Source organism: Bombina bombina, chromosome 4 (assembly GCF_027579735.1).
Source record: "Bombina bombina isolate aBomBom1 chromosome 4, aBomBom1.pri, whole genome shotgun sequence".
Taxonomy (NCBI): Eukaryota; Metazoa; Chordata; class Amphibia; order Anura; family Bombinatoridae; genus Bombina; species Bombina bombina.
The window spans coordinates 784,468,046-784,491,811 of NC_069502.1; the positions used below are offsets into that span (position 1 = coordinate 784,468,046).

Sequence of the window (23,766 nt, forward strand, 5' to 3'; positions counted from 1 at the left end):
GAAGGTTCCCTCCATTAGATCACATCCATCAATGACACGCCCCTAATTTTGAAGAGCGTGGGCGGCATAGACTTCTAAGACTGCATGAAGACTGCATGCTGTGGATCATGTGGGCATGGCCACCCAACCCCAACCCGGCAGCAGTTAAAAAAAAATAGTTTTTTAAAAAACTGCCCTCCCCGCCGGCGGGGAGTTAAATTTTTTTTTTAAGTGGTGTGTGTGCAATAAAAAATTACACTTGCGCTGCCCGCATGGTCTGATAACCCTCAAAATGGGACAAAATGACTATTAATAAAGGAACGACGGGACAGGGGAAAAAACATAAAATAACGGTACTGTCCCTTTCAAAACGGGACATATGGTCAGCCTATCAAAAGACCAAGAAACATATCTTTAAGCACAAAAACTTAGGTTTATTTAGTAACAGAAAATGTATTTAAAATAAATTTACTACAAATTTAAAATTCCTTCTTTTGGCTGAAACAAAAACACATTATTTTAAGCAGAGGCATTGAATGTATATTCCAAACATTTTAAAAAGCTAAGAAGGGTGGAGCCATGCTTACCCAAACATGCTTTTGTTGCATGATTTCAAAACTTTATTTAAAAAAAAATAAACAAATTAACAAAAGACATACAAAGTTAATTTTGTGAAAACACAGCATGTTATAGTAATGATGAACAATATAGGCCTTTGCTGATCCTCATTCTAAATACAAACTGTTTTTATAACATGCTCATTTGTGATTATTTTAAGACATTCAACTAGAAACTTAAACACATTTTAAGAATGAAAAATCACGCTTAAAGTATTTGTCACTTTTACAAACACAGAAACATTGTCTTTTCGACATAATGGTACTTGTTATCCATAAGAAAAGACTTACTAAAGAAACCGTTTAATACTGGACTCAGTGAAAGTTTAGAGAGAATATAAGAAGACAGCAAATACTTTACCACATGAAAAATCTTAAAAAGGAAACTGCTCTTTAGGAAACCCTGCTGTTCATCAAGAACACAGACAATAAGAATTAACCATAACACTGTCAAACAGCAGGAATCTGTTGTGCTGTGTTGTATTTATAGGAATGTTTCAGAAAATATTTGACATACAATAATGCTTTCAGAATCACACTACTATGGCACCAACTGAGTAGAGAGAAAATCAGACATACCTCTTTTTTGAACCCAGCCTTCTTTAACTATAGTTATATCAGTCATGATGGCTCGTCTGAGCCCCAACTTAGAAAAACGGATTCAGGCTTCTCAGCTGTGCAGTTTGGATTCTGGGTTTTTTCTGTTATTGCCCTTCCCACTTTCTAGTGGTGACTCAGCCTGGAAGGAAGTATTGGAGAAAGAATTATTCTCATTCTTGCTACTCACAGAAAAGAGATAAACAATTTAGTCTTTGTGCAACGTCCACTCCCAGATACAACAGTTTTTATATGGTTTTTTTTTTTTAAAAAAAAGGGAAGCGTTAACTTAGCAATTCTTGTTCTTACTATTAACAATAATGCAGATAAATACATTTGATTTTAAAAAAAAAAACACAACCACCATTTTCTATATATTTCATAAAACAAAACAAAAAAACATACATAGATATGCATTTAATTAATCTATACAATAATATGCTTCTACATAAAAATATTGAACACTGTTTTGGAAGTTTATATATAGTATATTATTTATATTACATGTCACAAAGCATCATAGCAGTCAAAAGGACCAAATACCATAAACTTACAGTATTGTATTTAAACCAGTAAAATAAATAAAAATTACCCCAGGTACTGATTATTTTTCAATACATTAATATCTAAAACACTGATGATGTATAAATGCACCCCCACTGTGAGAATTTTGCTTCATGTTGAAGGATAGTAGGTTTTGGATTTATCAGATAAGAACTGCAAAACAATGCAACTTATATAAACTTTATGACAGTGTCTAGCATTGCTGCAGACTAAAGCCCCAATTGGCTCTTCCAAATACGGCAATGGTGAGCGGAATTTGGCTATTAAAATAAGCAATTACAGTAAAAAGGAAATTAACTTGTTAAAAAATGTTTAGACTTTAGCTGAAATGTTATTCTATAGAAAAACAACAGAAATGTCTTGTAAGTACTGTGTCTCTTTAACTCGCATCTCCCTACCGCTGGGCAGACTTTTCACAACATTTAGATTCCTATGTGAGCTGCACATATCATATATAATGCAATGGGAAATAGGCTTATAATGATTCATGTAATTTAGTCATATTCACAGCTGTACTAAAACAAACTTAAAAAAAAAAGAATCAAAAGCAAACAAATTAACCTCAGTTTTTCCCTATTCCCTACTACTAGGGTGAGTGGGGAAAGACTCGTGCATTATATTTGTTTCCTCAAGATGTGTGTGTTTTTGGCAGTGTTATATTCACAGCACTTACTCTTGCAGTGTTGTTTGAAAATACAATTACATCAGTTCCTGAAAAATCCAGCTATTCAGTAGTTAGCATGGGGGGGGGGAATGTAAAGTGAATCACATTCCCTTAAATTAAGATGAAAAGTAGTTTGAAAGGAGAAGCTGATCTCATGATGAAAAATCCAATAGATTGATAGAGTAATACAAAGAAAAACAAGGAGCACAGAGAGGACAATGGCTTTTAAATATGATGACAGTAATGGAATGCTATTTCGGTTGGTGATGTCATTTTTGTTCTCAGTGGAAGAATATCTGCATGCAAAAATAACTACCATTTACTATCTCAGCCTGTTACTTTGGCCTTTGTTTACAGAGCAACATCTAACCCTTATATACTAATGTGATTTTTATGTTAAAGTTTTCTGTAAAAACTTCCCAGTTGATAGATCATTTTCACTACGTATACCATTACAAATATTTAGATTCCTCTTTATTATTATCATCAGTTTATTTGTATCAGTTATTTGAAGAGAGCCAACAGATACTGCAGCCCTATAAACATATGTTTAATATGCAAGGTAGCATTTATGGGAGACAAATGGGTAGAGGACCCTGCCTAGAGTTGAACTGTTGTAAATTCTTTCTCATGAATGCAAGCTACAAAATAGCTGGGCTCTTAGGCTTACATGCTAAGGGGGTTCAAGGGGATGACATATGAGAGGAACGGAGGTAAGAAAGATTAGCGTATTTTTTATGCATCTGTGAACAGTAGAGTCTTTAAGGAACGCTTGAAACTATGAAAACTAGGTGAGAGTCTTGTGGAGCGAGGCCAAGAGTTCCACAAAATAGAAGTCACTCTGAAGAAGTCCTGTAGACAGGAAATGTAAGGAAGTAATAAGAGAGGAGGTTGTGAGCAGAGCGAAGGGGGACAAGGAAGAGAGTATCTGGAGAGGAGGACTGAGATATAGGAAGAAGTGTTATTGAGGACCTTGAATGTTAGAGTCAGGATTTTGTGTTTTATTCTGAAGACTAGAGGAAGCCAATGAAGAGATTGGCAGTGAGGTTCAGCAGATGAGGAGCGACCTGTGAAGAAGATCAGCCTTGCAGAATAATTTATTATGGATAGTAAAGGAGATAAGAGGGCAACTAGGGAGACCAGAAAGGATGGAGTAGCAATTGTCAAGGAGAGAAATGATGAGAGGGTGAATTAAAATCTTAGTTGTCTTGTGTGAGGAAGTGGAAAATTTTGGACATGTTTTTAAGGTGGAAATGGCAGGAACTGGCCAAAGACTGGATGTGAGGAGTGAAAGAAAGGTCTGAGTCACATGTGACCCCAAGATCATGGACATGCTGTCAGGGTGCCAGGAATCAGACTGAGATGAGAAGTGCAAAAATAATCACACCTTTATTAATAACAAAGAAATAATAAAAAGTCCACAAGTCAAATAACAAGCAAGGAGTCAAAAGCCAGAGCTGGAAGTCAGACGTGCCGAGTCAGGAGCCAAAGCGAGTAGTCAGACGAGCTGAATCAGGAACCAGGAGGGACCTCAGACAGCCAGGTAATACACAGGAACAGAAACTCACAAACAGGTCTGAGACAAGGAAAGGGCAAAGCATACTGAACAGAGGCCCTTTAAATAATAAGTGATGACATCACAATACTGAGACTGCAACCTGTCTCACACGGATGATGTACACCAGTCCGGCCATAAGAGGGCGTGCAGGAAATGAGCAGCATCAGACACTCTGAACCAGATTCAGTAAGAGGTAAGTAAGAGGCTGCCAGCAGCACATGGCAAACAAAGCAGGGAAAAAACCCTGACACTACCCTACCCTCAATGACCCCTCCCCTGCGGGAGGACAAAAGGCTTATTGGGAAAAGCACGGAGGAGGGCGGGAGCATGAACATCAGAGGAGGGAACCCATGAACGCTCCTCTGGACCGTAGCCCCTCCAGTAAACCAAATGCTGTATGCAGCCCCTGGATATACAAGCCAATGCTGCTGACCTCATATTCTTCATGGTTGTCAACAGAGATAGGACGAGGACGAGGCAACACAGTGGTAAACCGATTACAAACCAATGGCTTCAAGAGGGAGAAATGAAAAACATTGGAGATGCGCACTGCAGGAGGAAGGTCAAGAGCGTAGGCCACAAGATTGACCCGTCGGAGTATTCGAAAAGGACCAACATAACGGGGAACCAGTTTATTAAAAGACAGCCAAACCTTCTCCCCAAACTGGTAGTAAGGCGCGGGCAGACGCCTACGATCAGCCTGGAACGTTTGGCGCAGCATAGAACGATGAAGGCAATCCTGAATCTGCACCCATGTGGAACGGAGTTGCCGGAGATGCTCCTCCAAAGCCGGAATACCCAGAGATATGAAAGAATCAGGCAACAAGGATGGTTGGAACCCATAATTCGCCATGAACGGGGATAACTGGAACGAAGCATTAATAACACTATTACGAGCAAACTCTGTCCAAGGTAACAGTTCAGACCAATTATTGTGGTGATCTGAGACATAGCAACAGAGGAACTGTTCCAGAGCTTGATTAGACCGTTCCGCAGCCCCATTAGATTGAGGGTGATATGCCAAGGAGAATGAAAGCTGGATCCCCATTTGAGCACAAAAGGAGACAAACTGGCTACCCCGGTCCGACACTATCTCCTTGGTTAACCCATGTAAACGGAAGACCTCCCAGGCAAAAATTGAAGCAAGTTCCTGAGCGGTAACAAGGGCTTCATTGTTCCAACCTACCACTGCAGCAAGTGTACGGAACTCAATGGCATACTGAACAGATCTCGTACCTTGCTGAATGGACATGAGTCGTTTAGCAGCAGAGGAGGAGCGAGCTGGAACATCAAAAACCCTTCAAAAAGTAGGCCACAAATTCAGAGTAATTTGAAATCACAGGTTTATTAGTCTCACACAAGGGATTAGCCCAGGCAAGAGCTGTGTCAGAGAGTAAAGAGATGAGAAATCCCACCTTAGCTCTGTCAGAGGTAAAAGCCTGAGGTAACATCTCAAAGTAAATGCCAACCTGGTTCAAAAACCCTCTGCACTGAATAGGATTGCCTCCATATCGCTGAGGTAGAGGTGCAGAACCGAACATGCTCATGGTAGAACTAGGTGCAGCAGCGGAAACAAGAGCAGCCATAACTTGTGGGACACTCTGGCCCAAATGTGCAGTGTGAGTCAGCAGGGTTTGCAGGGCTAGTGCAAATTGATCCAAGCGGTGATCCTGTTCATCCATCCTGGAAATGATGGTAGGTAAAGATGGATTATTAGCACCATCAGGATTCATGGCCCTTGCGTAATGTCAGGGTGCCAGGAATCAGACTGAGACGAGAAGTGAAAAATTATCACACTTTTATTAATAACAAAGAAATAATAAAAAAGTCCACAAGTCAAATAACAAGCCAGGAGTCAAAGCCAGAGCTGGTAGTCAGACGAGCCGAGTCAGGAGCCAAAGTGAGTAGTCAGACGAGCCAAGTCAGGAACCAGGAGGGACGTCAGACAGCCAGGTAATACACAGGAACTCACAAACAGGTCTGAGACAACGCAAGGGCAAAGCATATTGAACAGAGGCCCTTTAAATAATAAGTGATGACATCACAATACTGAGACTGCAACCTGTCTCACATGGATGATGTACACCAGTCCGGCCATAAGAGGGCGTGCAGGAAATAAGCAGCATCAGACAATCTGCACCAGATTCAGTAAGAGGTAAGTAAAATGGCTGCCAGCAGCACATGGCAAATAGATGGGTCATTGTTATAAACAGTAATAGAAAGATGAGGGATAGATTTTGGAAGAAGGTGGGAAAATAAGTAGCTCTGTTTTTGAGATATTTAGCTTAAGGTAGTGTGAAGAAGAGGATGAAAAAAGTAGAAAGACAGTTAAGTGATACGGTTTAGCAAGGAAAGGCATAGGTCTAGTGCAGAGAGGTAGATTTGGGTGTCATCAGCCAATAATGGTGTCATTATTAAGGAACCTACGAAATATGTATAGATTGTGAAGAGAAGGGGACCAAGGACAGAGGTTTGTGTTACCCCACCAGAAATTGGTAAAGGGGCAGAGGATACACCAAAGGCGGCTACAGTAAAGGTACAGTTGGAAAGGTAGGAGGAGAACCATGAGAGTGCTGTGTCCCAAATGCTAAAGGATTGGCGGGTTTGGAGCAAGAAAGGGGTGGTCAACAGTAGCAAAGGCTGCAGACAGATCCAGAAGGTTTAACGTAAGTAGATTATTAGTTGCCTTAATAATTGCTGTCTCTGTGGAGTGCTGGGGACAAAATCCAGATTGCAATGGATCAAGAAGGGAGTTTAAAAGGGACAGTCTACACTAAAAATAAACTTACTTTATTATAATCCTTGCCTATAGATATCAGCATGGAACATTATCCCAAGCAGCAGTCATTTTTTTCAAACAGTAAAAAAAGTTTAGTCTGAATTGTTTTCTAACTTCAAATGGCTGCCAGACTCCTCCTCTTAGTGACATCACAATTTGGACAACTATTCATGCTCATGCACATTGATTTGCGCATTTGTGTGTGCAAGCTGACTGAGCTGTCTTATAACACAGAACTAAAATAACTGCCTCATTCTAACAGCCAATGCTGTATTACCTGTAATTGTATATGAGAGATACACACTTTATTCTGCTCTATATTTTGCCAACTGTTAGAACGAGGCAGTTAATTTAGTTCTGTGTGTGAAAGCTGACTGAGCTGGCTCCTCTTATAACATGGAAGTAAAGTAACTGCCTCAGTCTAACCATGGACAAAATACAGAGCGGAATAGAGTGTGTATTTCTCATATCCCATTATAGGTAATAAAGCATGGGATGTTAGAAGAGGCAGTTACTTTAGTTCCGTGTTATAAGAGGGGACAGCTCAGTCAGCTTGCACACACAGGCGCAAATCAATGTGCACGAGCAAGAATCGTCCACAACACAGAGCCCAGTTGGGATGTGAGAATGAGGCAGTTACTTTAGTTCTGTGTTATAAGAAGTTTAGAGGCAAGGGGGAGTAGGTAAGTAGGGCGGTAGTTGGATGGGAAGGTTGGATCAAGAGAAGGTTTATTTCAAGATAGGTGGGACTAGTGCATGTTTAAGGGATGAGTGAAATATACCAGTACTGAGGTAGAGATTGAAAATGTGTTTGAGGATTGGAGTAAGAGTAGGATAGAGGGAGGACAGTAGTTGTGAGGGGAGGAAGTGAAATGAGAGGGAGATACAAGGGCAGAAACCTCCTCCTCAGTCACCAGAGCAAAAGAGCTGAATTTGGTTGTGTGGGTTTCGGGTGTTTTTGCGAACAGTTGGGGGGGGGGCTGGAAGTGTATTAAGAGATTATTTTGTTTCTGATTAAATCAATTTTGTTGTTGAAGTGACTGGCAAACTCTTGAGCTGAGAAAGATGCGGTAATAGGAGGTAGGGGTGGACAGAGAAGGGTATTGAAAGTGAAGAACAGACTTTTTGGGTTTGAAGAATTGTTGTCAACAATTTTCATTATCGATTAGCTAGCTGGTTATCTATTAGTTCTGTGCGTAGCCTTATACATTGTTGGGCGCACACTGTTCGGTGCTGTGGCGACATCTTACACCTCCCCTTATACCTCCCCTCTCCCACGGGGTGCAAACTTGTTTATACCCCCCCAACAGCATGTACTAGTCTGCAGCGGCGTAGGCTACTTTACTTATAGCACGCCTGAGTGGGGAAAAAGTTGCTGTAGAGTGGATGTAGCATAGCTGTGCAGGACCGGATACAAGGCACTGTTAGGCAAGACCAACCAGTTAATGAAAAGTAGACTTTTTGACTGGTCTGATGTTACTTTGTACAATAATAACAGTATGAGACAGGAAACAAAAAAAATCAAAGGACTGCATTGTTTAGCCACAATATAGTATTATTGAAAATTGATTATTTTTTTTTGTGTGATATATATTATTAAATGTTTTCTACTGTGTATTTTTTGTGTGACTTCACTAAGTGACATTCTGTTTTAAGGATTCATACAGTTCCACTTAAAGATAGATTATAGTTCAAAACTTACATGATAAAATATCAGGGCATATACTTATATTAGTATTTTGTTAATTGATGATGATCTCAGCTTCCCTCTAGCTCTATATAGATAGTTTCATATATATATATATATATATATATATATATATATATATATATATATATATATATATATATATAATATTAATCAGAATTTAATATAAATATTATATATATATATATATATATAATATAAATCAGAAATTCATATAAATATTATATATATCAGATCATCAATCAACAACATAGTACATGCCCTGATTTGTTAAACGCATAGCATTGCAGGGTAGATACTAGCTAGTGCTAGAATTAAATGCTTCAAGTAGATGTAACTTTTGAACTATAATGTACCTTTAAGTGGAACTGGATATGAATCCTTAAAACAGAATGTCACTTCCTATGGCATTCATTTACAACAGCAGAAATTGACATCATCCACTATTTTGGTCAGTTTCCAGATTGTTGGCGGGAGCTACAGAACGCAATAGTCACCTGGCGTGAAGTCACACACACACACAAAAAGATAAGAGGAAACAGCTTTAAAAATATTTTTTTAAATTTTTTTAATATTTTTTATTGAGGTTTCAGAAAATTGTTATTTAAAATATAATAAAGACACACCAAGAACAAATGCTCAATACAAACAGTCTTCCCCATGCCTGGGTACAAGATAGTACCTGGAAAAAATACAGACTGATATAAATTAAACCTCAGTTTTACATTTTAGGGTTCCCCCCGTTGGACAAAGGGCCGCTTTTGGACCGAAATATATTCAAGTGAAATAGAGAAGGGGACTAATAAGTCTCAAAGGCCACTTTTGTGCCAAAATATAATGTAACATTTTTATCTACAAAGTGAACTAGAGACTAACATTAGTAGAAAACAAAATAGCATGTAATGCTAGGTTAGCAATCGTATGTTATATAGGTTGCATAACATGCTATGACAATAAAGTAATAACAATTTTTGCTGCCACAAGAAAATTATGAATAGATAATTAACATGGATTGAGCCTACCAACTGTTTGAAAATATAGAGGGAGTGAGTCGCTACATTAAGTACATCATAGACCTCTCTCTGTGAGTTTAGTCAAAGAAAGGTACTACATATATTGCACTGCCTCGGCTACTTGCATCACGACGACTCTTAATTTGCAGGTGTTAATATTGAAAGTTAATGATGAGCTTATATCTATATCAATAATCTAACTGTTAGAGATACTGCATGTAATAGTTGACATACTCCCCTTAAATGTGTATGGGAGCCTCCCCAATATATCCTCTGTACCACAACAATTTATATAAAACAAGATGGAATAGGAGTTGCCGGCAGATCCCATCTATGTTGTAGTGAATTTAGTATATTAAAGGATCTCCCACGGCACCCCACAGCGGCAGTACATTTTAAGTCATGAGGAGGATCCCATAATGCCATCAGCATAAATGTATAAGAGGAATATTAAAGAAATAAACAAAAAAAAGAACAAAAAGGAAATTTATGCTTACCTGATAAATTAATTTCTTTTACGATATGCCGAGTCCACGGGTTTCAACCTTACTTGTGGGATTTATCCTCCTGCTAACAGGAAGTGGCAAAGAGCACCACAGCAGAGCTGTTACATAGCTCCTCCCATAACTCCTCCCCCCAGTCATTCGACCGAAGGTATAGGAAGAGAAAGGAAAAGCTATAAGGTGCAGAGGTGACTAAAGTTTTGAAAAAATAAAATAAATCCTGTCTTAAAATGACAGGGCGGGCCGTGGACTCAGCATATCGTAAAAGAAATTAATTTATCAGGTAAGCATAAATTTCCTTTTCTTTGCCGAGTCCACGGGTTTCATCCTTACTTGTGGGATACCAATACCAAAGATTTAGGACACGGATGAAAGGGAGGGACAAGACAGGAACCTAAACGGAAGGCACTACTGCTTGAAGAACCTTTCTCCCAAAAATAGCCTCAGAAGAAGCAAAAGTATCAAATTTGTAAAATTTAGAAAAAGTATGAAGGGAGGACCAAGTCGCAGCCTTTACAAATCTGTTCAACAGAAGCATCGTCTTTGAAAGCCCATGTGGAAGCCACAGCTCTAATAGAATGAGCCGTAATTTTTTTCAGGAGGCTGCTGTCCAGCAGTCTCATATGCCAGGCGGATGATGCTTTTCAGCCAAAAAGAGAGAGAGAGAGGTAGCCGTAGCTTTTTGACCCCTACGCTTTCCAGAATAAACAACAAAAAGAGAGGATGTTTGTCTGAAATCCTTGGTCGCTTGCAAGTAAAACTTCAAAGCATGGACCACATCCAAGTTATGTAATAGACGTTCCTTCTTAGAAGAAGGATTAGGACACAAGGAAGGAACAACAATTTCCTGATTAATATTCTTATTTGAAACAACCTTAGGAAGGAATCCAGGTTTAGTACGCAAAACCACTTTATCAGAATGGAAAATAAGATAAGGCGAATCACATTGTAAAGCAGAAAGCTCAGAAGCTCTTCGAGCAGAAGAGATAGCAACAAAAATAAAACCTTCCAAGACAACAGCTTAATATCTATGGAATGCATGGGTTCAAACGGAACCCCTTGAAGAACATTAAGAACTAAATTCAGATAATCCCTTCTCCAATCCTTCTTGGAGAAAGGACAAGATCCTAGAAATCCTAATCTTACTCCATGAGTAACCCTTGGATTCACACCAATAAAGATATTTATGCCATATCTTATGGTAAATCTTTCTAGTGACAGGCTTGCGAGCCTGAATCAGAGTATCAATGACCGACTCAGAGAATCCCCGCTTAGATAAGATCAAGCGTTCAATCTCCAGGCAGTCAGCTGCAGAGAATTTAGATTTGGATGTTAACCTTGAATGAGAAGGTCCTGTCTCAATGGCAGTTTCCACGGTGGCAGAGACGACATGTCCACTAGATCTGCATACCAAGTCCTGCATGGCCATGCAGGCGCGATTAGAAATACTGAAGCTCTCTTGCAATCACACGAGGCAGGAGAGGAAATGGTGGAAACACATAAGCCAGGTTGAACGACCAAGGTACTGCTAGAGCATCTATCAGTACAGCTTGGGGATCCCTTGACCTGGACCCGTAGTGTGGAAGTTTGGCATTCTGTCGAGATGCCATCAGATCCAATTCCGGTGTGCCCCATTGATGAATCAACTATGTAAACACCTCCGGATGGAGTTCCCACTCCCCCGGATGAAAAGTCTGACGACTTAGAAAATCCCAGTTTTCTACTCCTGGGATATAGATTGCGGATAGATGGCAAGAGTAAATCTCTGCCCATCGGATTATCTTTGATACCTCTATCATCGCAAGAGAACTTCTTGTTCCCCCCCCTGATGATTGATATATGCTACAGTCGTGACATTGTCCGACTGGAATCTTATGAACTTGGTCAGTGCCAACTGAGGCCACGCCTGAAGCGCATTGAATATTGCTCTCAGTTCCAGAATATTGATTGGCAACTGAGACTCCGTCGGAGTCCAAGTTCCTTGAGCCTTCAGGGAATTCCAGGCTGCACCCCAGCCCAAGAGGCTGGCGTCCGTTGTCACTATAACCCATGATGGTCTGCAGAAGCACATTCCCTGGAACAGATGATCCTGTGACAAACACCAAAGAAGAGAGTCTCTGGTCTCTTGATCCAGATTTATCTGAGGAGATAAATTTGCATAATCCCCATTCCACTGTCTGAGCATGCACAGTTGCAGTGGCCTGAGATGAAAGCGAGCAAACGGAACGATGTCCATCGCTGCTATTATTAATCCAATGACCTCCATACACTGCGCCATTGATGGCCGAGGAATGGACTGAAGAGCTCGGCAAGTATTTAGAATCTTTGATTTTCTGACCTCCGTCAGAAATATTTTCATGTCTACCAAGTCTATCAGAGTTCCCAAGAATGGAACTCTTGTTTGTGGAACATGTGAACTCTTTTCTATATTCACTTTCCAACCATGAGTTAAATAAATGACAACACTATGTCCGTGTGAGATTTGGTCAGATGATAAGTTGACACCTGAACCAAAATATCGTCCAGATAGGGCGCCACTGCTATGCCCCGCTGCCTGAGAACCGCTAGAAGAGACTCTAGCATCTTTGTGAAGATTCTGGGAGCTGTGGCCAACCCGAAGGGAAGGGCCACGAACTGATAATGCTTGTCCAGAAAGGCAAACCTTAGAAAATGATGATGATCCTTGTGGATAGGAATGTGAAGGTACGCATCCTTTAGGTCCACGGTGGTCATGTATTGACCCTCCTGGATCATTGGTAAGATTGTTCATATAGTCTCCATCTTGAACGATGGGACCCTGAGAAATTTGTTTAGACACTTTAAATCCAAAATAGGTCTGAAAGTTCCCTCTTTTTTGGGAACCACGAAAAGGTTTGAGTAAAACCCCTGTCCTTGTTCCAGTTTTGGAACTGGACAAATTACTCCCATGGAATAGAGGTCTTTTACACAGTGTAAGAACGCCTCTCTTTTTGTCTGGTCTACAGACAAACGTGAAAGATGAAATCTCCCTCTTGGGGGAAAATTTTTGAAGTTGATACCCCTGGGTCACAATTTCTAATGCCCAGGGATCCTGCACATCCCTTGCCCAAGCCTGAGCAAAGAGAGAAAGTCTGCCACCTACTAGATCCAGTCCAGGATCGGGGGCTGCCCCTTCATGCTGTCTTGGTAGCAGCAGTGGGCTTTTTGGCTTGTTTACCCTTATTCCAGGTCTGATTAGGTCTCCAGACAGACTTGGATTGAGCAAAATTTCCCTCCTGCTTATTGGTGGAAGGGGAAGCAGAGGGTACTCCTCTGAAATTTCGAAAGGAACAAAAATTATTTTGTTTACCTCTCATCTTAAGAGGTTTGTCTTGAGGTAGGGCGTGGCCTTTACCTCCAGTAATGTCAGCAATGATTTCCTTCAATTCAGGGCCGAACAGGGTCTTACCCTTGAAAGGAATAGTTAACAGTTTAGACTTTGATGATACATCAGCAGACCACGATTTTAACCATAGCGCTCTGCGCGCCAATATGGTAAAGCCTGCATTTTTTTATGCTAATTTAGTAATCTGAAAAACAGCATCTGTGATAAAATAATTAGCTAGTTTGAGAGCTTTCATTCTGTCCAAAATGTCGTCTAGGGGCGTCTCTACTTTCAGAGACTCCTCAAGGGCGTTAAACTAGAAAGCCCCCGCTGTAGTTACTGGAACAATGCAGTCATCAGGTTGTAACAAGAAACCCTGGTGAATAAATAATTTCTTTAGAAGACCCTATAATTTTTTATCCATAGGGTCTTTGAAAGCACAAATGTCTTCAATAGGTATAGTTGTACGCTTAGCTAGAGTAGATATTGCTCCCTCCACCTTAGGGACCGTTTGCCAAGAGTCCTTAATGGAGTCTGATATAGGAAACATTTTCTTAAAATTAGAAGGGGGAGAGAACGGTATACCTGGTATATCCCATTGCTTTCTAACAATTTCCTAAATTCTTTTGGGAACCAGAAAAACATCAGTGTAAGTAGGAACTTCTAGATATTTATCCATCTTAAACAATTTTTCTGGAGGAATTGTAATAGGTTCACAATCATCCAGAGTCACTAGGACCTCCCTGAGTAACAGGCGAAGGTGTTCAAGTTTAAATTTAAAGGACGCCAAGTGCGTATCTGTCTGAGGTAACATATTCCCTAAATCTGAAATTTCTCCCTCAGACAATAATTCCCTAACCCCCAATTCAGAGCATTGTGAGGGTACATCGGAAATGGCTACTAAAGCATCAGAGGGTTCAGTATTTACTTTAATACCTGGCCTACTGCGCTTACCCTGCAAACCTGTTAGTTTAGATAATACCTCAGTGAGAGTAGTTGACATAACTGCAGCCATATCTTGCAAAGTAAAATAATTGGACGCACTAGATGTACTAGGTGTCACTTGTGTGGGTGTTAAAGGTTGGGACACTTGAGGAAAATTACATGGCATATCCTGATTCTCTTCAGGCTGAGAATCATCCTTAGACATACTTTCATTTCCTAAAATATGTTCCTTACAGTGTAAGGCTCTATCAGTACAAGAGGTACACAATGTAAGAGGGGGTTCCACAATGGCTTCTAAACACATAGAGCAATGAGTTTCCTCAATGTCAGACATGTTGAACAAAGTAGTAATAACCACAACAGTTGGTAAATACTTTATTTGTTGACAAAAACAATTTTGCAAAAAACGAGTACTGTGCCTTTAAGAAATAAAAACACACAATATTTTTTTCTAAGCAAACTTAAAAACGTCTATGAACGTTTAAAAAGTAGATATAGACATATAAATTGCCAAAAATTATTGCATTCACATGCAAGGATTGAATTTACTCTTTACAGGAATATTACTTTCAAAAAATAATACAATTTTCTAAATAATGACCCCTGCACCTCGCCACACCTCTGCTGTGGCGACTACCTGCCCCCAGATAACTGCCAAACGAATCAACACCAATCCAGATAGTGTAAAACACAGATAGGGCCCAACCGGAGCTAATGTCTGCTGTCTCCTTCAGAGTAAACTGCGCATCTGAGGCCCGAAAATAGGCCCCGCCCAAAATGGACGTCGCACTAAGAAATTCAACTACCACATGGGAAGCGGTTAAAAACAGCCATGTGGTCCCCAAACAACTATTTATCAAATAAAACCTCTTTTACTGTTTTATAATAAAATTTGTGAAAATAAAAGTCCCAGTGTCAATTAATATGCTGCTTATGAAATGTGCTGCAATGATGTAGGAAATAAAACACCCGGTATGACAGTAACTCTCCTTATGGTTTAGGACTACTGCTTACCCTGTTCCCCTTATAAGGAACCAAATACAGCCAATTCTGATATACCAAGTTTCCTCAGAGAAAAATAGGCTGACACATACCTCAAATGCTGTTTACTGCATGAGACCGTCCTCACACTGAAGAGTTTCCATCATTACCTTCAGATTAGTGGGAACCATAATTGAACTTAGTAACTGCTGCTAAGATCATCAATTTCAGGGAGAAATCTTCTTCCATATCCTCCCTGATCAAAATAGTACTCACCGGTACCATTTAAAATACAAAATATCTTGATTGGAGAAATTAAAACTATCATTTTGTCACCACTATCACTTTACCCTTCCTATTACTAGCATAGGTAAAGAGAATGACTGGGGGAGGAGTTAGGGGAGGAGCTATGCAACAGCTCTGCTGTGGTGCTCTTTGCCACTTCCTGTTAGCAGGAGGATAAATCCCACAAGTAAGGATGAAACCCGTGGACTCGGCATATCTTGTAAAAGAAAAACATAACAAGGAATAGTGAAATTACAACAAAGCTATATATGCCATTTGTAAAAACCAATACCTGCCATGGGGAGGAAATATTTCTAGCTAGTGGCACTATGCATAATGTAAACTTCTAGGGGGAATGAGAGCTCCGGGTGCCACACATAAAATGCTGTGAATATGTAACCTGGCGCAGCAATTACTGTGGGAGACAGAATTATTCAAACAGCAATGGTCTTCATAAAAATTCCCACAAGTACATTGCATGAGTATAGTAATGAAGCAATTTCGAGTACCTTTGTTTTGTAAAAGTCTATATGAGCTATATACACAATGATGCAGAACCCTAAATCAGTTATTATAACTAACATAACTACTGACAGGGGTTTAACTGTATACTGTCACAGACCTTTACAAATCTTGTTACTGGAGTCTCAGCCTATGCCTAAGCATGGAAAAGTTGTAGAGTAAATTAACGGCAGCTGATGATTTTCAGAGGTAACTCCGGACCCTCCATCTGCTGCTCCACTGGCCTGACTATTCCTCCTCTTGTTAGCATAGATATTTCTCTGCGATTGCCACATCACAGCCCTAAGCTCTGCAACTCTGGCTGTAGGGTTTGGGTAGAGTAAAGCTACGTTGTACTTGTCAGGTGCCTGACATCCTGTTTTTCAGGAGAACAGGCTGTTTCCATGTACTGGATGTCCATATCATTAGCCTCAATTATAGGAACTGCCTTCCATGCCGCTGGGGGGCCATATTTATCCGTCGCAGCATCATCTATATCAGGAACCGAGGTGTCCACCTTCTGCTGGTCCTGCCAATCAGAGGAAAAGGCTGCAACAATTCTTTCTTCCAGCTTCTGTTCGTGTTCCAGTAACAGCAATTTCAATTGTGTAATCAGGCATCCTCCATTCTCAGTAATGACATTTGCTTGTAGAAGGCGCTACAGACATACTTTATATCGTATGGCTGCAAAGTACAATTAGGTGCGTGTATTTAACACCCTGAATAGTAGTAGTAGTGCATAATACGGAATCAATCCAGAATAGATTTTATGTAGCTCAGAAAATAGGGCACTATTCAGAGTTAGTACTGCGCACTCAAGGCACAGCTAGTTGTAGAGATGGAACTGAGGCTTCAGTTATAGGGGAAGGCCTCAAAATGAAAAGTCTGGTACTGAGGGGAATAAAGTCGTGTCACAATCCAAAACCCTATATCTCAGATTTAGTCACCTTCAGACAAGTTTCTCCACTGTTTTAAGCAGGGTATTACCAGAAATACATTGCAAAATTTAAAAATAGTGAAGAGAACTTAAGGAGCTGAAGCTCAGTGCAACCAGTAAGATGGCCGCCGCCCGGAAGTGCCCCCTAATAATATTTTATACATCAGCTGGCTCCTAGAATGTTACCCCTGGCTCATATATCTATATACAAATACCACTGTCCAGCTCCTAAATATCACTTAGAAATTCTTACTTTTAAGTACAATTTACAACGCGTAATTGCTTTTTTTTGTAAAATGGTCTGAACATGGGCATTCCATGGACGTATATGAAAATCTCCCAAATCCCAGAGTAATTCTGTAAAGATTTTTGCACTACAGATCTCACAGTTTTTCTAACTAAAAAGGTGGCAAGTTTTTTCTCAAAACACTGAAAGAACTTATAACCTTAATAGACAAACACATACAAACGAAAATATAGGCAGTTATAAGAAGCTATATGCATAAAGCAGCATAATGTGATTTATATTGGCTGCAGGATTTCATTTTTAAAGTGAGCCCCTTGCTCACTGCTAACTTCGCTCTACGGAGCAAGGGTCCCTTTCCAGCAAGCTCAATTACTTTCAATAAGAAGATACAGAAAAGTACAACACCTCTCAGATTTTCTTTTCCATAAATGACCATAGACAGGCTATAAAATTGCAATGAAAACGTCCTTTTTATTTGGTTACTCAGATAAAAGTTTCAAAAGGCACACTACATTCAGACCTGATCACCGCTGACGCGTTTCCTACCACACTCGGCACTTCATCAGAGCTTACAAAACAGGTGTGCTGGTAACCCTTTGTACCCTACTCTGGAGAAAAACACTCCTCCCACACCTGGTGCATAAATCACATTAAATGTAATACAAATATCATCACATTTAAACTATATAAACATTAACAAAACAATTGAAAATTACATATACACTAACTTTGCAATTAAAATTCGTTTGGAGACATTATATGTTCAAGTAAAATACCAGTTTTTTTTCCCAGAAAAACAAATGTAATGTGTGATAACTAACTCTATGCAGCGCAATAATCATACGAAAAATCTTCAATATGTCGTCTCACTAACATTATACATAATTGTTAGTAAAGCCTTAAAATGAAAGTTTCAATGGCTAATGCTTGACGTAACGCAATACAAATACAAAAAATTGAAAATCAAAGCGTGACATCTACAATTTTGTGAATTCTAAGATTTATGTATGATTGTAAATGGTCTGTCTCTTACCCAAAGGTGCTTTATCTTACAAGCGATACAATCTAAAGTATAGAAAGTATTCATTATTAGTGAAAACCATAGTACATTGTTACTTGTGTAATACAATGTTAATATAATGATGGTATCGCTAGTAATAGAATTATGCACAATCCAATCAAAGTTACAATAAATGAAGACCCAGATCTCCTAGCAACGTGAAATAAAGAATGAAGGGAACATGTATTTATTTAACCAAAAAAATTACTTTACGTTAAACTGCACTACCTGGTCGCTTGCTGCATGGTGAAATATGATTCAAATATTCCCAAGGATTTTCAAAGGATTTTTAAACTACAACTATACAAAGAGTAAAGATTCAAAAGCAAAAGGTATACAGAGCAAAGATTAAAACAAAGATTTAAACCGCTCCGAGTCCAGGAGGTGCACGGACGTGTCCTAGTGTCAACAAAACCTGTATGCCTAAATAGGCTAAACGTATAGCAAGTCAAATGCAGTTTTAAAATAAGCGGTTATAATTGTTGTCACCCACGTCCTCCACACATCACAAACTCCCAACAGATCCATATCTAAGTTCAAGAAGTTACATTACACCATAGTATAAAAGAAATGGGAAACATTGAGAGGATGGAAGAAATTTTTTCCTTCAATTAAGAGGCACAGCGATGGGGGCAAAATTTGCCCCGTCCTATGCGAACCTTTATCTGGCAGATTTTGAAGACAGAAGATTATTTAATATATGTAACAGCTACAGGCAAGATGGGATCAGAAAACACTTTGGTAGATTTTGTAGATTATCTTAACTCTAATGAGGATAATTTGAAGTTTACATTCAATGTATCAAATGAGAGCATGTCCTATTTGGACTTAAAACTGACTAACAATAAAGATAACATCTGTACAGAAGTGTTTAGGAAAGAGATATCTGGGAACACGATTTTGAGGGCTGACTCATGTCATCCAAGGCATTTAAAAAAAGGGATTCCAAAGGGCCAATATGTAAGGTTGAGAAGAAACTGCAGCACTTTGGATAGTTATAGATCACATGCAGCAGAATTGACCACCCGGCTGAGTGACAGGGGTTATGATAGATCTACACTACTTAGGATAGCTGATCAAGTAGGAGATTATGATAGGGAGAATCTACTCAAAGATAATCCGAGAGGAAAACCACAGAGGAATGGTATTAATTTTATTACGACTTACAGCAGACAATTTGATGAGATCTGTAGATTGATTGGTAAAAGCTTACCTATATTGGATAGGGATGCAGATCTCAAAAACTTATCCAATACTTGTAATTATATCTCAAGAAGAGCAAAAACCATAGGAGATTTGGTAAGCAGAGATTTTAGTAGAAAACGTATAACCACTAAAGTGACACCTAGGAATTGGCTTTCCACGTGGGAGGGCTTTTTTAAATGCAACATCAAACCCTGTAAGAGTTGTAGTTTTGCAGTAGTGGGAGACATGTTCAGGTCAACACAGACTGGACAGATGTATAAAATAAAGGAGAGAATCACTTGTATATCAACCTTTGTTATTTACCTACTTACTTGCAACTTGTGTAAGAGTCAATATGTAGGGTTAACGTTGAGGATGCTCAAAGACAGAATTAGAGAGCACCTCTTGTCACTAGAGGCGGAGGTCCCTAAGACTCCAGTAGCGAAACACTTTGCCTCACATCACAATAGTGAGGCTTCCTTTGGATACCAAGGTATTGAAATGGTGACGCTAGGACCCAGGGGAGGTGACAGGTATGCGGCATTGAGCAAAAAGAGGTATTTTGGATTCACACTCTGAAGACAGGGGCACCGTTTGGTATGAACAAGATCAGTGACATTAAATTGTTTATAGATAGGTCTGAGTAAATTTGTTATGTAGGAAAACTTGAGTGTTTTCCCTTGTTCCTATTTTCTTCCATCGTTTCAATGTTTCCCATTTCTTTTATACTATGGTGTAATGTAACTTCTTGAACTTAGATATGGATCTGTTGGGAGTTTGTGATGTGTGGAGGACATGGGTGACAACAATTATAACCACTTATTTTAAAACGGCATTTGACTTGCTATACGTTTAGCCTATTTAGGCATACAGGTTTTGTTGACACTAGGACACGTCCGTGCACCTCCTGGACTCGGAGCAGTTTAAATCTTTGTTTTAATCTTTGCTCTGTATACCTTTTCTTTTGAATCTTTACTCTTTGTATAGTTGTAGTTTAAAAATCCTTTGAAAATCCTTGGGAATATTTGAATCATATTTCACCATGCAGCAAGCGACCAGGTAGTGCAGTTTAACGTAAAGTAATTTTTTTGGTTAAATAAATACATGTTCCCTTCATTCTTTATTTCACGTTGCTAGGAGATCTGGGTCTTCATTTATTGTAACTTTGATTGGATTGTGCATAATTCTATTACTAGCGATACCATCATTATATTAACATTGTATTACACAAGTAACAATGTACTATGGTTTTCACTAATAATGAATACTTTCTATACTTTAGATTGTATCGCTTGTAAGATAAAGCACCTTTGGGTAAGAGACAGACCATTTACAATCATACATAAATCTTAGAATTCACAAAATTGTAGATGTCACGCTTTGATTTTCAATTTTTTGTATTTGTATTGCGTTACGTCAAGCATTAGCCATTGAAACTTTCATTTTAAGGCTTTACTAACAATTATGTATAATGTTAGTTAGACGACATATTGAAAATTTTTCGTATGATTATTGCTCTGCAAAGAGTTAGTTATCACACATTACATTTGCTTTTCTGGGGAAAAAAAATGGTATTTTACTTGAACATATAATGTCTCCAAACGAATTTTAATTGCAAAGTTAGTGTATATGTAATTTTCAATTGTTTTGTTAATGTTTATATAGTTTAAATGTGATGATATTTGTATTACATTTAATGTGATTTATGCACCAGGTGTGGGAGGAGTGTTTTTCTCCAGAGTAGGGTACAAAGGGTTACCTGCACACCTGTTTTGTAAGCTCTGATGAAGTGCCGAGTGTGGCAGGAAACGCGTCAGCGGTGATCAGGTCTGAATGTAGTGTGCCTTTTGAAACTTTTATCTGAGTAACCAAATAAAAAGGACGTTTTAATTGCAATTTTATAGCCTGTCTATGGTCATTTATGGAAAAGAAAATCTAAGAGGTGTTGTACTTTTCTGTATCTTGTTATTTTTTTTCTATCAAGGGCGTAGTGGGAAAGCCCTTTCAACACCTGTGAAGATTAGCCCTACAAGCGTCTGGACGCAGACAGCATTGTAAGCAATTGCATGAAGCCGTACTAAGGTGGCAAGAGAATACTCGTCTACTTACCGTTTATTTGCTGTGACTTGAGAAGCATTCTGGCACTGCAACCGGGGTCACAAGTGAGTTATTTACACACTTTAAAAGTAACTTTTTGACCTATGTGTGGCTATTTGAGCTGAACAGCAATTAAATAACAGGGAGTAGACCTTGAGACACTGCCATAAGCCTGCATGCTTTGCCTTTATAAAACACTACACAGGATATTGTAACAAATGTGAGTTGATTATAAGCACTTGAGCTTGCAACAGTGTTGTCAGTTACTTCTCGCTGTTTTGGTTACGTAACAAAGTCAACTTGCATATAGGAGGGAGTTCTTTCAGAAAAGTTCTACTGTACTTTCAATAAGAGACATCTCGCAACTCTCAGGTACTGCCCCTTTTTTACAATAATTCCATCAGGGCAGCCCCTGCATGGGTCGGCGAGATAGTAGGGCTCATAGTAAATCTGCCTCCCAGCTGTGAATGTATGAAATCAGACAGACAATGGTGACATTCAGCCCTTCATTACTAAGGAACTGTGAGTTCTTCCTTGGTGATTTATGTATGCTACTGCAGTAATGTTGTCCGATTGGAAAAAAAGGAAGGATTCAACTTTTAAGATCCCCGAAAATGGCACAGAAATTTAGAGGTTTTATTAGTAAACTTCCAAGGAGACCAAACTTGCTGTGCTCTCAAGGACCCCCAGAACGCTCCCCAACCCTTCTGATGGCATCTGTGGTAATTACAGTCCAAGTGGGTAAAAGGAAGGATGCTCCCTGGATTAGAGAATGGTGAGTCTGCCACCAAATTAAAACATAATTTATGCTTACCTGATAAATTCCTTTCTTCTGTAGTGTGATCAGTCCACGGGTCATCATTACTTCTGGGATATTACTCCTCCCCAACAGGAAGTGCAAGAGGATTCACCCAGCAGAGCTGCATATAGCTCCTCCCCTCTACGTCACTCCCAGTCATTCGACCAAGGACCAACGAGAAAGGAAAAACCAAGGGTGAAGTGGTGACTGGAGTATAAATTAAAAAATATTTACCTGCCTTAAAAACAGGGCGGGCCGTGGACTGATCACACTACAGAAGAAAGGAATTTATCAGGTAAGCATAAATTATGTTTTCTTCTGTTAAGTGTGATCAGTCCACGGGTCATCATTACTTCTGGGATACCAATACCAAAGCAAAAGTACACGGATGACGGGAGGGATAGGCAGGCTCTTTATACAGAAGGAACCACTGCCTGAAGAACCTTTCTCCCAAAAATAGCCTCCGATGAAGCAAAAGTGTCAAATTTGTAAAATTTGGAAAAAGTATGAAGCGAAGACCAAGTTGCAGCCTTGCAAATCTGTTCAACAGAGGCCTCATTCTTGAAGGCCCAAGTGGAAGCCACAGCTCTAGTAGAATGAGCTGTAATTCTTTCAGGAGGCTGCTGTCCAGCAGTCTCATAAGCTAAACGAATTATGCTACGAAGCCAAAAAGAAAGAGAGGGAGCGGAAGCTCTTTGACCTCTCCTCTGCCCAGAGTAAATGACAAACAGAGAAGACGTTTGTCGAAATTCCTTAGTTGCCTGTAAGTAAAATTTTAGAGCACGGACTACATCCAGGTTGTGCAGTAGACGTTCCTTCTTTGAAGAAGGATTTGGGCATAAAGAAGGAACAACAATCTCTTGATTGATATTCCTGTTAGTAACTACCTTAGGTAAGAACCCAGGTTTAGTACGCAGGACTACCTTATCCGAATGAAAAATCAAATAAGGAGAATCACAATGTAAGGCTGATAATTCAGAGACTCTTCGAGCCGAGGAAATAGCCATTACAAATAGAACTTTCCAAGATAACAACTTTATATCAATGGAATGAAGGGGTTCAAACGGAACGCCCTGTAAAACATTAAGAACAAGGTTTAAACTCCATGGTGGAGCAACAGTTTTAAACACAGGCTTAATCCTGGTCAAAGCCTGACAAAAAGCCTGGACGTCAGGAACTTCTGACAGACGTTTGTGTAACAGAATGGACAGAGCTGAGATCTGTCCCTTTAATGAACTAGCAGATAAACCCTTTTCTAAACCTTCTTGTAGAAAAGACAATATCCTAGGAATCCTAACCTTACTCCAAGAGTAACCTTTGGATTCACACCAATATAGGTATTTACGCCATATCTTATGGTAAATCTTTCTGGTAACAGGTTTCCTAGCCTGTATTAAGGTATCA

The 23,766-nt window shown here is 39.4% G+C and overlaps 1 protein-coding gene across 5 annotated transcripts in view; it reads right to left on the bottom strand.

The window, feature by feature from the left end:
- AKT3 (AKT serine/threonine kinase 3) overlaps nt 1-23,766 on the bottom strand; it is a 995,132-nt gene that overhangs the window by 809,815 nt on the left and 161,551 nt on the right. For all 5 annotated transcript variants that reach the window (XM_053711160.1, XM_053711156.1, XM_053711157.1 and 2 more), the window contains exon 2: nt 1,176-1,335. In XM_053711160.1, coding sequence (XP_053567135.1) covers nt 1,176-1,221 — 46 coding nt within the window. In that variant the 5' untranslated portion in view covers nt 1,222-1,335. The remainder of the gene's footprint in view (nt 1-1,175; nt 1,336-23,766) is intronic.